Raw genomic sequence first — 13,907 nt, forward strand, 5'->3', positions numbered from 1 at the left:
TGAAAAGAGAAGAAACAACTTTTCAAAATATTTAACCACATGTTCCTGATACTGACGAAGCCCCTCTTGTCCCCTGCATTGGTTGGATGTGGCCCAGGTCATTATAATCATCATTTGTCGGACACTTACTTTGTTTGAGGTTCTCTGTCAAGCACTTTGCTTGTGTTATCAATTTTAGCCTCCCCAGCAATCCTCCGAAGCACACACTGTTATGACCCCTAATTTATTGATGAGGATGCTGAGGCAGGGTGGGGTCCAGATTCAAGTTGGCCCAACGTGGAGTCCACACACTTAACCCACCATGTTATACTCCTGGTCTCAAACGCTGCTTCTGCTGGCCGCTCGCCATAGGGCGACCAAAGAACAGAAAAAGTGATTGATAAAGCTTTGTTTAGCCTGGAAGGGAAAAAAAGCCTCAGTAGATTATTAAAAGTTATATACTCTGTGTTTTCGCTTCACTGAGAGCTAAATAAGGGTAAATTAGGATGAACGCTAAAAATGAGGGATTTAGGCTGGCTGCAGTGAAGAATTTTCTGAATTAACCAGATGAGGTACTGGGGAGCCCTGAATTAAGCTTTCATATTACAAAATAAAAGAGGCTAGATTATTACCTTTCTGGTTGTGTTATTAAATAGTTTCCCTTAACCCTTACACTGTTGGTGGGAATGTAAATTGTTACAACCACTGTGGAGAACAGTATGGAGGTTCCTTAAAAAAGTAAAAATAGAGCTACCATGTGATCCAGCAATCCCACTCCTGGGCATATATCTGGAAAAAAACATAATTTGAAAAGACACATGCACCCCAATGTTCATTGCAGCACTATTTACAATAGCCAGGACATGGAAGCAACCTAAATGTCCATCAGCAGAGGAATGGATAAAGAAGATGTGGTATATATATATACAGTGGAGTATTACTCAGCCATAAAAAGAATGAAATAATGCCATTTGCATCAACATGGATGCAGCTAGACATTATCATACTAAGTGAAGTAAGTCAGACGAAGACAAATATCATGATATCACTTATATGTGGAATCTAAAAATAAATGATACAAATGAACTTATTTACAAAACAGAAATAGACTCACAAACTTTGAAAACAAACTTATGGTTACCAAAGGGGAAATGTGTGTGGGGAGGAATAAATTAGGAGTTTGGGATTAACATATACGCACTACTATATATATGTATATATAATAGATAATTAACAAGGCCCTACTGTGTAGAACAGGGGACTCAGTATTCTGTAATAAGCTACATGGGAAAAGAATCTGAAAAAGAATGGATATATGGGGACTTCCCTGGTGGCACAGTGGATAAGACTCTGTGCTCCCAATGCAGGGGGCCCGGGTTCGATCCCTGGTCAGGGAACTAGATCCCACATGCATGCCGCAAGTAAGAGTTCACATGCCACAACTAAGGAGCCCACCTGCTGCAACTGAGGAGCCCACGTGCTGCAACTAAGGAGCTGGCGAGCTGCAACTAAGGAGGCCGCCTGCCACAACTAAGACCCGGTACAACCAAATAAATTAATTAATTAAAAAAATAAAGAATGGATATATGTATAATGGAATCACTTTGCTCTACACCTGAAACTAACACAACATTGTAAATCAACTAGACTTCAGTATAAAATAAAAAATTAAAGAAAGTTTCCCTTTTTTTCTTTTGCCTAGAAGCTAGATGGTGATTTCTCTTTCATATAATATAACAGATATTGCCCAGTTGATCTGGATGAAACACTTTGCTTTAACTTTAGCCAATAATAGTTCACTGTTTTCCTACCAAATTGGCAGACTGAAAGGTAGAAGATGCATCATCCTTATGGTACCCTGAGAGCATCTGGTAAAGTGATGAGCTCTAAGCCCACGGAATATGGAGCAGTGGCTCTTTCTGCCCTTCAGACTTACCCTCTCTCCTTCCCCGCCTCACGTCTGCCATGGAAACCAGGAGATGCAGAACTCCAAACAAAAGTGACATCAGGCAGAGCTTCTCGGACTGTAAAGGGCATGCGGATCCCCCAGGAACACTGCTGCTCTGCGCGTCCTGACTCCCTAGTCTGGGGTCCTGCAGGTCTTGAGAGCTGCCCATCCCAGCTCAGAGCTGAGTGATGTGGGCCAGGAAAGTTGGAGCTTTGGAATCACGCAGATTGGGTTCATGTCAGTGATTTCACTGAAAACCTCTGTGGCCATGGGCAGTTATGTAATTTTTGTGGGCCTTAATTTCTTCATCCGTAGTATGGAGAAAATACCTAGCTCATGAGGTTGTCATATTATCAAATAGAAGTTACATGGAAACAACTAAACTTGGTACCCCTCACACCTTAGTACTTGGTGATTTTAAGATGCGAATGGTGTTGATTGAATCCTTGTTTGTAGTAGAGGCATGTGTGTGGAAGGGAACTGGGTGCGTGTGTGCATGTGCACATCCGTGTGGACACGGCATGAGGGACGAGAGACCCCAGGCGTTTGAGAAGTGCTCCTGAGAAGCCACTTTCCACTCTGATGCACTTTGTCTCTGACACATCTTTCAGGTGCCTAGTTTTTCTTTTTCTTTTTCTTTTTTCTAATTCTTACCAGACTTAGGGAAAAAAAGGCACTTGGAGCTGAAGATGGACCAGGCTTTGCTGCTCATCCATAATGAACTGCCTGGGACAAACTTGACCATCTACTGGAATTTCGATTGCTGTTATCATGTAGGTGCTGCGTGCTTGCTCACAGTTGTGTTTGCTTTGGGGCTGGTTTGATATGGCCCCAGTACTGTCAGACCTGAAACCCTTCACATGTTAGCCTCAGCTTTACAGGTGAGGAAACAAGCAGGCTAGACAAAGACTCAGAAGAAATTCCACCACGGAGGATGCCTAGCAATGGACAGCATCCCTTTTTTATCTTTTCCCTGCCCATCTTTTTCAAACCAGTTTCTGTGATGAGCAAAATTGATAGACATGTTTTTTTGTTTTTCTTTTTTTTTTTTTTTTAATGTGACAAGCATTCTTTCATTCCACAATAAGAGCATAAACCAGATCCGGGCCACTTGCTCATTTCTGCCACCTCTTATAGCCTGTACCCTCAGAGCCATTAATCAAGGGGCCTAGAGTGTGACAGGGCAGCCACACCACTGGTTTCAAGTTGCAGAGGGGTGATGCACTAGGATGGGGTCTCAGCAGGATATTCACACTCCCTTTTGGAGTCCATTCAATTTGATCCCTTATGAAGCCTGAAGTGATAGACGTGTTTTGACTCCTCTGCCCACTGCATAACCCTCCTGCTGGACCAGAGAAGGAAGGAGTGAGACACGGGGGTGCGGGGGCGGGGGTGGCGGGCAGGGCGGGGCGGTGAGGGCCACGGGACGCTTATGCTGAGGCCCTTCTGATGATAAAGGATTTTATCTGAAGGTGTTGCTCCTATGCTAGACCTTGTTGCTTTTTAAGGACAGGGCTATTCTTCCATGTAAAATGAAATAGTCTTTACTTCCAGATTGAGAGCTTCAATGTACCACCTTCAGAGGAGGAATTTTAATGGATAGTGACCTGTTTAGTGTAAATAGCTTTTTAAAAAAGAAAACAAATTTTAAAAGTCCCCAGTGTGGGTATCAGCTAGAAGATGATGGAGCAGTACATGACACCTCCTGTAAAGTTAAGTGAAACACAGAACATCGGTAATATTAAAAAGGTAGGTCAAGACCAAGAAAACAAGAGGGACCTAAAAGGACCTTAAATTAAGTAGAAAAAATCAATAACTTCAAAAATATCTGTAATGTATTTAACAAAACATCAATCATGTGTTGTCAAACGAGACTAAACACGAACGGCAGAGATTATACTTTCTGCAATTTCCTACCTCTGCATAACAAAAAAATACTAATAGGAGAGAGAATACAGACGTAAATGTCATAGAAAAATCCTTGACCTGGCCAAAGCAATTCTTATGAAAATTTGTGTCTAAATGTTTCTAACAGTAAAGATAATGTTAATACAAGTTGCAGCTGCTGTTTACTGAGGGCCTGCTCTGTTTTAGATACGTTATATCTCATTTAATCCTCACAGCAATCCAGGAAATACCTGGATCCTGCAGATGGTGACGCTGAGATTAAGAGCAGGAAAGTGACTTTATCCCAGGTCCCCCCGCTGACACGTGGCAGCGCTGGGGTCCTCACCCCTCAGTCTAGCTTCAGAGTGTGTCTGCTTTCCTTTCTGGATCCTGCTTTATGTTAATCAGGAAGAAAAGGGGAAATGAAAAGCTACTGAGTAAGGATCTCAAGGTCTTGGAAAGCAGTGTCATCATCCAAACAAGAAAAAAGGAAGCAATAAAAACAGTAACTATGGAAACTGCAAAATGAGAAAAAAAATGGGAATAAGAATGAGCCAAGAGATGGTTTTCTAAAATAAAAGTCACACATACTCTGTAATGGCCTATATGGGAAAAGAACCTAAACAAAGAAAAAGAGTGGATATATGTATACGTGTAACTGATTCACGTTGCTGTACACCTGAAACTATAACACAGCATTGTAAATCAACAATACTCCAATAAAAATTTGAAAAATTAAAAAATAAATAAAAGTCACACAATTGATAAATTATTGATACATTTAAGGGAACAATGGAAATTAATAAAATTAGAAATTATATGTCAACAGAAATTGAAATAATTATGGTCCAATGAACAGTTAAGACTGATCAATTTAAAGTACAAAAATTGATTGATTTCCTTCAAAAAATATAATATGAAGATTGATTCAAGAAACTGAGGACATAAATGGATCAGCAACTGATTAAGAAATCTGGAGAGTTGTAATGAATTTCTCTACCTAAAAATAGGTCATTCTCTCCTGCATTTTCAAATAATAAATAATTCTTAATCTATATAAACTGACCCTAAATATAACAACAATAAAAAAACTGATGGCTTGGTATCTGATTCATTCTGCAGGGTGTTGATCTTAAAATCTAGCCAAGACATGACAGAAAATGCAGGTCAATCTTTCTAATTAATGTGGGTGTAAAAATCTTAAATAAATTATCAGGTAGAATAAGTTGGCATATTGAGAGATTTATGATGACTTATATTTTCATCTTGAGGAATCTATAAGAGGTCATATATATGGACAATGATAAAATTTTAATGGGAAAATTATAGGCTAAATGGAGAAATAGCCAATGCATGCTGATGTGACACCTAAACGTAGGAAAAATGGCAATACTTCCCAAATTAGTTTATACATTCAACACAGTTGCTTGTGGATACTTTATAGAAGCTGCATAAAAATAATTCCAAAATGTCTATGAAAAAGTAAGTGTGCAAGAGAATCAGAGGATGGCCCAAAAGGAGAATGGACGGTATGGAGACTTGCTGTACCAGATAAGAAGTATCACAGAGCACGGTCGTGAACGTAGCCAAAAAAGATAAATGAAGACCAACGGGCCAAACGAAGTATAAGAAGTAGAATCTAATTTACGTAAGAATTTAACAGCTAAAACCATGGGAAAGGTATTTAGAATTATGGGATACCATCTATCAAATACCCCAAGTGGATTCAAGTAAAAAAAAAACAAAACCCACAAATTTAACAAATACTGAAAAATGCAGAATACATTGTTAAACTCATGAAGCCATAGAAGAAATAACAAACCAGAGTAGTATGACTCTGTAAAACTTTAAAAACAACAACATAATAAGATGAAAGCACTAGAGTGGGGAAGCGTTTGAGAGAGTTAGAAGTTTAATGTTACAGTGTACGAGGACAGATTTCTAAGATTCTGTTTGAGGGAATTGAGTGTCTACCAGGTGGTTCACACCATAAGGAACATAAAAGAGCAAAAGAAAATTGAATTATTTAATCTACTTCTAATTTAAAATGTAATCTTAATGCTGTGGTATCATAAACACCTAGTACCTGAACAAAAGGAAGAATGATATGAAGTCCTGGTAAGTCTGATGAGAAATAAATCTATTGTAATTTCTCTTATGTGAGTGCTATTTGGCCACGTGTAACAAGAACCATTAAAATGATTATTTTTTTAATCCAGTAATCTCATTTTTGGAAATTTGTCTTAGGGAAAGAATTTAAAGGAATAAGAACATCATGTGTAGACCTTTTAAAACAATATAATTTATATAAATTATAAATATAAGTAGATTTATATTATTATATATCATATAATTAAATTATATATCTTCCAAAACAATATAATTTATATAAGTTATATACAAAAAGATAAAACGAGCTTTGAAAGCAGCCTAAGTATTCATAGCGATAGTATTTGATGGAATATAATGCAACCATTAAAAATTATAAATATGCAAATTAGGTAGAATCATGGAAGTTTATTTGTTAAATAATATTAAGTAAAACCATAGAATGCAAGATTAAAGGGATGCTGTATTTGTTAATTATGTGAAGAATGTACCTATGAATAAAGATTATGTAGTTCCATAGCAACACCTAGTTATGTAGGCAAATTTTACCTAAATTATTGAAGTGTAAAAGTTTTCTATAAGCATGAAGGAAAAGTTATCTCAGGTCTTCAGTTGGATACCCAGCAACCACAGACTGTCAAACCCCTAACACCTGGCCTGTGCTTGGATCGTGTAGTGCCTGCTCCAGGTCCTGGTCGACGTCTCCCAGAGCAGGAAACCCGGGGAGCCCAGCATTGAGGCTGTGGCTGTGAGCACCCAGCACGGATCCATCCTGCAGCTTAATGACACTGCGGAGGAGAAGCAAGTTTGTAGGTTTGTACCTGCTATGATGTGACCTACTGACACCTGTACTTTCTCTCTACTATTTTTTTCCTGTTTGGGTTTTAGCTTCTTCTCTCAAAATATCTTTCTGTGTCTTCCCTGATCTGCACCCAGGAATGCCTGTCACTCTGCCTGGGTGACATTACCAACATCCAACTGCTTATTTCCTAACCTAATGATGTTTCTTCATTTTCCCTAATCTTTGTAGGCTGGAATACAAATTTGGGGAATTTGGAAACTATTCTCTCTTCGTAAAGCACACCCACGATGGAGTCAATGAAATTGCATGTGACCTGGTCGTTAATGAGAAGCCAGTTGACAGTAACCTTCGTACGTACATGCTCTTGGTTGATTTTTATTTTTTTAAAATATTTATTTATTTGGCTGCTCCAGGTCTTAGTTGTAGCACGCAGGCTCCTTAGTTGCAGCATGCGTGTGGGATCTAGTTCTCTGACCAGGGATCAAACCTGGGCCCCCTGAACTGGGAGCACAGAGTCTCAACTACTGGACCATCAGGGAAGTCCCTCTTGGTAAATTTGCATTTTCAACGGTTTTACTTTTTGAGTACTGTTTGCGACATTTCGGGTAATTTAAATCCTGGATTATAGGTTGTCTGTCTCACTTAGTTATGGCATATTTATAATATATTTATTGTGTCATTGGTGTAGACCAAGAAAATTGTGTGACATACAAAAAATTATTTGATGTATCAGCATATTCTCATAGTTGTTATTTACTGTATTATGAAGTATAAATAAGCCAAAAAAATTAATGTAGTGGAAAGAAACTAGAAATAAGACAGTTGACTGTCAGGTGTCTTTCTTTGTTTTAGGATTTAGGATACAGTGTTTCCTGTATGTGTCTCTGACTGTCCAGAGGTCCCCTTGGGTTCAGGAGGGATCGTTTGTTCTCTAATAACTCCACTGGAGAAAATCTGTCCCTCCAAGCCCCCAGTAGATAGTATCAGGAATCCCTGGGGCTGTTCCAACAATAAGTACTGTCCACAGTGACGCTGCTGAAGACTGTCAGAAGAACACTGGTAAGAGCCAATGTGAAAGAGTCAACGCGGGATGATTTAATCATTAAAAGAAAATGTAATTGACGGAAACACGTTGCACATACAAAAACCAGTGAGTTCACTATGAAGCTAAAAAGCACAAGGCCCCCTCCCCCAACAAAAACAATATTTTGGTTGCCTTTGAGGGTAACAAGGACACCTGGTGTTAACTGATGATCCTGGTGAAGGCAGGATCATCTCTCCTGCCTTTCCTGTTTTGACTATATCTTAGGGTAACGAAATAGTCCTAGGTGATGAGGGTAAATTCTTCAGAGAAGGAATCGGGCTAATAATGTGGCAGAATATTTTGCAACGCCCATTGAAGTTACTGATTTAGGCAAAAGCCATGAGTGGATGGAACCATCCAATGAAAGGGGAACTTTACACGGGAGGGGACAGGCCTTCACCAGCTGAATGTGGGCATCGGGCACAAGGTCTGAAGCAGGAGGTGCTCCTGATGGGACGTGGTGGGAAAGACACAGCACCTCCGACGCGTTCCTGCCGGAGAAGTGGGACTTCTCGGCCAAGGCTTTACAGCTAACTTCCCATTTATAGAACGCACAGAGGATAGAGGAACAAGTTCAGTGACACCAGGCGAGGGGTCCTGGCAGATCTAGACCTCGAATGAGATGCCCTGATAGGAGACAGCCAGCCTCGTGTAAATCAAGTCAGTGGCTGTGGACCAGTGCATGGAGCTTAAGGCACATTAACAATGCAGGCAAGATGTGAGCCTTGCTTGGATCCTGATTTGAACACATGGACTACAACACACATTTTCGAGGCAACTAGAAAAATTTGAATATGGACTCAGTGTTAGCCAGGGAATTATTAATTTTGTATGACATTGTGCTTATACAGCAAAAGGTCCATTCTTAAGAAACTTTTAATTTTGAAATAGTTTTAGACTCACAGAAACGTTGCAAAGCAGGGTTTCCATATACCCTTCGCTCAGCTTCCCCTAAGCCCCTAAACTGTATAATCACAGTACGGTGATTCCATGTACAGTGATTGAAACCAGGAACGCCATGCACACAGCGCTATTAACTGAGCTGCGGAGTTCTCAGATTTCTCCAGTTGTCCTACTTGTGTCCGTTTTGTGTCCAGGGTCCCACAGAGCATTTAGTGATCAGGTCTCCCAGGCCTCCTCTAATCTAACCTCACGGCCTCTAATCAGCCTTTCTTGGCCTTTCACGACCTTGACACTTTTGAAGAGGACTGGCCAGTTATTTTGTTACTTTGGTTTGCTTGCTGCCTTCTTGTGACCCAGAAGAGGCCGTGTGTCTTCGGTAGCATCCTACAGAAGAGATACAGTGTCCTCCTCAGGGGGTCACGTAAGAATTGCATGACGTACATAGAGATACATCCTGAAGATGTGGGAATGAAATAGCTTGATGTCTGGGATTTGCTTAAAACACTTCAGGTGGAAAAAAAAAAAGGGTGAGTAGTAGTAGTAGATGAAGCAAGAGTGACCATGTTTGATATTCTAGAATCTAGGTGACAGCTATATGTGGGTTTATTGTACAGTTCTCTGTACTTTTGTGTATGTTTGATATTTTTCATGATGAAAATTAGCACTTCCCTGATGAAGAGTATTCTCAGTTGTTAATAAGAAATTTCACATAAGGATATAGGCTTTTCCTTCATACGTTTCCATTTTTATTTGTTTGCCTTTTTCTTTTTTTTTGTTTGCGGTATGCGGGCCTCTCACTGTTGTGGCCTCTCCCGTTGCGGAGCACAGGCTCCGGACGCGCAGGCTCAGCGGCCATGGCTCACGGGCCCAGCCACTCCGCGACATGTGGGATCTTCCCGGACCGGGGCACGAACCCGTGTCTCCTGCACGGCAGGCGGACTCTCAACCACTGCACCACCAGAGAAGCCCCCTTTTTCTTTTTTTAAATTTAAAATTTGTTTTACTGAAGTATAGTTGATTTACAATGTTGTGTTAATTTCTACTATACAGCAAAGTGATTCAGTTATATGTATGTATACATTCTTTTTCATATTGTTTGCATTTTTCATTTACTGATTCACTGTGATGACATGACAGCTTTTGGTGATGATATGTTTTATTTTTGCAGCCGTGAGTATCGCATTCCTTGTCGGCCTGGTGCTCATCATTGTGGTGTCCTTTCTAAGGTTCGCGCTGAGGTAAGCAGGTGGGGGGGCACACTGGGGAAAACAGAATACAGAATAACTGTATTCAGAAAGGGTACTTTGACCATTATTCCTGGATTAAATGAAAACTTACTGTGTCCGCCGTGTCCAGTGTAGTCCTAGGCATTAGGGATTCAGTGTCAAATAAGAGATGGTCCCTGACTTCAGGGAAATAATAACCTAGTGTGAATGGCTCTCTGCCTTCAATTCTCCCACGTGGCTGAAGATGTAGAAGAAAATACTTGAGCAATCATTATTTCCTGACAGACTCTCACATCCTGCCACGTAGCGCATGGAAGAGGCCTGTGATGGGCTTGGGAGGTGCTGCCACACTGACTGTCTTCCTCCTCTTGGCTCTGAACCCAGAGGCCATGCCTCTGGTCCAGCTTCCCAGCTCCTGCGGTGGGGACCTCCGACCTCAGGGTGGACTCTCCCTTGGTTAGGGTCAGCCAGCTTGGAGAGGGGATTCCTTCTCCTGCCTGGTAAACAACGATTCTGGTGAGTGGATTTGCGGACTGCAGAAGGAAAAGAAAGTGAAATAGACCCAGGCCTGGCACGTCACCTTGCCAAGGGGTGGTCTTGCCTCTTAAAAGGAATAAGATTGAATTTTCACATGCTCAGCTGGTTACGGTCTCAGGAAAGGCCATGAGATTTTATTGGTGAGCCGGATCCAAATTGGAAGAAAAAACCTGCTAGCTTGGGGAAATCCTGCACCTTTGGGGAGTTTATCACTCTGACCCTTTAGGGATGGAGTGCAATCCATAAAGAGGAGTTGCATTACTTTGGTGATAAGATGTAAATAGTCTTCCAGTTTATTAGAGTGTTTTCATTTGGTGCTTTGGATGTGAATGTGTCTATTACGTGATGTTTAAAGTGGTAGATAGCTGATATCAGACTCTTGCAAAGAGAAGAATCCCACCTTGCCCCACTGTGGAATTGAAACTTCTTCTACATGTGATTCTCCCTTTGCAGCCTGTGGGCACAAAGCTCTTGTGGGGAAAGCAAGAGTGCCTTGTACCTTTCCCCATCACTTTCCAGTGTGCCCATGGAAGCCCAGGGAAGTTCAGATTTGTCTGAACCAGAAAAGAATCTGAAAAAGTAGTAAGAATACAGCGTCTTTCTCCTTTTCACTTGGGGAACAGGCATGTACAAGAAAATAAGTGCTTTTTTTAATTTTAATTTTTAAATATCTTCTTTTACCTTTCCTTAGATGGTTCTGATTTCAAGTTTTTCATGTGATGGTGATGTTATTAGTGCTGGATAAACTAGAAATGGGAGTTGAGTTATAAGGGAAAAAAGAAATTAAAAATATAAGCAGTGGGTATATGGAACATGTTTGGATATTGACTTGAGCAATTAAACTGTAAAAAAGACAGGAAAATTGAACTTGCTATTTGACAATATTGAGGAATTGTTGATAATATTCTTAATGAGGTAATAGAATTGCAGTATGTTTAAAAATAAAGAGTCCTTATCGTTTTCTTTTTTTAGCATCTTTATTGGAGTATAATTGCTTTACAGTGGTGTGTTAGTTTCTGCTTTATAACTAAGTGAATCAGCTATACATATACATATATCCCCATATCTCCTCCATCTTACGTCTCCCTCCCACCCTCCCAATCCCACCCCTCTAGGTGGTCACAAAGCATGAGCTGATCTCCCTGTGCTATGCGGCTGCTTCCCACTAGCTATCTATTTTACATTTGGTAGTGTATATATGTCCATGCCACTCTCTCACTTCGTCACAGCTTACCCTTTCCCCCTCCCCGTGTCCTCAAGTCCATTCTCTACATCTGCGTCTTTATTCCTGTCCTGCCCCTAGGTTCTTCAGAACCTTTTTTTTTAGATTCCGTATATATGTGTTAGCATACGGTATTTGTTTTTCTCTTTCTGACTTACTTCACTCTGTATGACAGACTCTAGGTCCATCCACCTCACTACAAATAACTCAAATTCGTTTATTTTTATGGCTGAGTAATATTACATTTTATATATGTGCCACATCTTCTTTATCCATTCATCTGTCGATGGACACTTAGGTTGCTTCCATGTCGTGGCTATTGTAAATAGAGCTGCAATGAACATTGTGGTACATGCCTTTTTTTGAATTATGGTGTTCTCAGGGTATATGCCCAGGAGTGGGATTGCTGGGTCATATGGTAATTCTGTTTTTAGTTTTTTAAGGAACCTCCATACTGTTCTCCATAGTGGCTGTATCAATTTGCATTCCCACCAACAGTGCAAGAGTGTTCCCTTTTCTCCACACCCTCTCCAGCATTTATTGTTTGTAGATTTTTTGATGATGGCCATTCTGACTGGTGTGAAGTGATACCTCATTGTAGTTTTGATTTGCATTTCTCTAATGGTTAGTGATGTTGAGCATCCTTTCATGTGTTTGTTGGCCACCTGTATATCTTCTTTGGAGAAATGTCTATTTAGGTCTTCTGCCCATTTTTTGATTGGGTTGTTTGTTTTTTTGTTATTGAGCTGCATGAGCTGCTTGTAAATTGTGGAGGTTAATCCTTTGTCAGTTGCTTCGTTTGCAAATATTTTCTCCCATTCTGAGGGTTGTCTTTTCATCTTGATTATGGTTTCCTTTGCTGTGCAAAAGCTTTGAAGTTTCATTAGGTCCCATTTGTTTACTTTTGTTTTTATTTCCATTTCTCTAGGAGGTGGGTCAGAAAGGATGTTGCTGTGATTTATGTCATAGGGTGTTCTGCCTATGTTTTCCTCTAAGAGTTTTATAGTGTCTGGTCTTACATTTAGGTCTTTAGTCCATTTTGAGTTTATTTTTATGTATGGTGTTAGGGAGTGTTCTAATTTCATTCTTTTACATGTAGCTGTGCAGTATTCCCAGCACCACTTATTGAAGAGGCCGTCATTTCTCCATTTTATACTCTTGCCACCTTTATCAAAGATAAGGTGACCATATGTACATGGGTTTATCTCTGGGCTTTCTATCCTGTTCCACTGATCTATATTTCAGTTTTTGTGCCAGTACCACACTGTCTAGATTACCATAGCTTTGTAGTATAGCCTGAAGTCAGGGAGCCTGATTCCTCTAGCTCCATTTTTCTTTCTCAAGATTGCTTTGGTTATTCGGGGTCTTTTGTGTTTCCATACAAATTGTGCAACTTTTTCTTCTAGTTTTGTGAAAAATGCAATTGGTAGTTTGATAGAGATTGCATTGAATCTGTAGATTGCTTTGGGTAGTATAGTCATTTTCACAATGTTGATTCTTCCAATCCAAGAATATGGTATATCTCTCCCTCCGTTTGTATCATCTTTAATTTCTTTCATCAGTGTCTTATAGTTTTCTGCATACAGGTTTTTTATCTTCTTAGGTAGGTTTATTCCTAGGTATTTTATTCTTTTCCTTGCAGTGGTAAATAGGAGTGTTTCCTTAATTTCTCTTTCAGATATTTCATCATTAGCATATAGGAATGCAAGTGATTTCTGTACATTAATTTTGTATCCATTGAGTAGCTCTAGTAGTTTTCTGGCGGCATCTTTAGGATTCTCTCTGTATAGTATCATGACATCTGCAAACAGTGACAGTTTTACTTTTTCTTTTCCGATTTGGATTCCTTTTATTTCTTTTTCTTCTCTGATTGCTGTGGCTAAAACTTCCAAAACTATGTTGAATAATAGTGGTGAGAGTGGGCAACCTTGTCTTGTTTCTGATCTTAGAGGAAATGGTTTCAGTTTTTCACCATTGAGAACAATGTTGGCTGTGGGTTTGTCATATATGGCCTTTATTATGTTGATGTAGGTTCCCTCTGTGCCTACATTCTGGAGAGTTTTTATCATAAATGGGTGTTGAATTTTGTCAAAAGCTTTTTCTATTTTTATTGATATTATCATATGGTTTTTATTCTTCATTTTGTTAATATGGTGTGTCACATTGATTGATTTCCGTATATTGAAGAATCCTTGCATTCCTGGGGTAAA

The 13,907-nt window shown here is 39.8% G+C and overlaps 1 protein-coding gene across 2 annotated transcripts in view; it reads left to right on the forward strand.

Moving 5' to 3' along the window:
- Window positions 1-13,907, forward strand: part of HGSNAT (heparan-alpha-glucosaminide N-acetyltransferase) — a 48,563-nt gene that overhangs the window by 4,731 nt on the left and 29,925 nt on the right. For both annotated transcript variants that reach the window (XM_022571367.3, XM_089903807.1), the window contains exons 2-5: window positions 2,585-2,700; window positions 6,600-6,736; window positions 6,954-7,075; window positions 9,881-9,950. In XM_022571367.3, coding sequence (XP_022427075.2) covers window positions 2,585-2,700; window positions 6,600-6,736; window positions 6,954-7,075; window positions 9,881-9,950 — 445 coding nt within the window. The remainder of the gene's footprint in view (window positions 1-2,584; window positions 2,701-6,599; window positions 6,737-6,953; window positions 7,076-9,880; window positions 9,951-13,907) is intronic.

The sequence above is a fragment of the Delphinapterus leucas genome, chromosome 21 (assembly GCF_059928025.1).
Source record: "Delphinapterus leucas isolate spDelLeu-1000000601 "Yukka" chromosome 21, BTC_Dleu_Yukka2, whole genome shotgun sequence".
Lineage (NCBI taxonomy): Eukaryota > Metazoa > Chordata > Mammalia > Artiodactyla > Monodontidae > Delphinapterus > Delphinapterus leucas.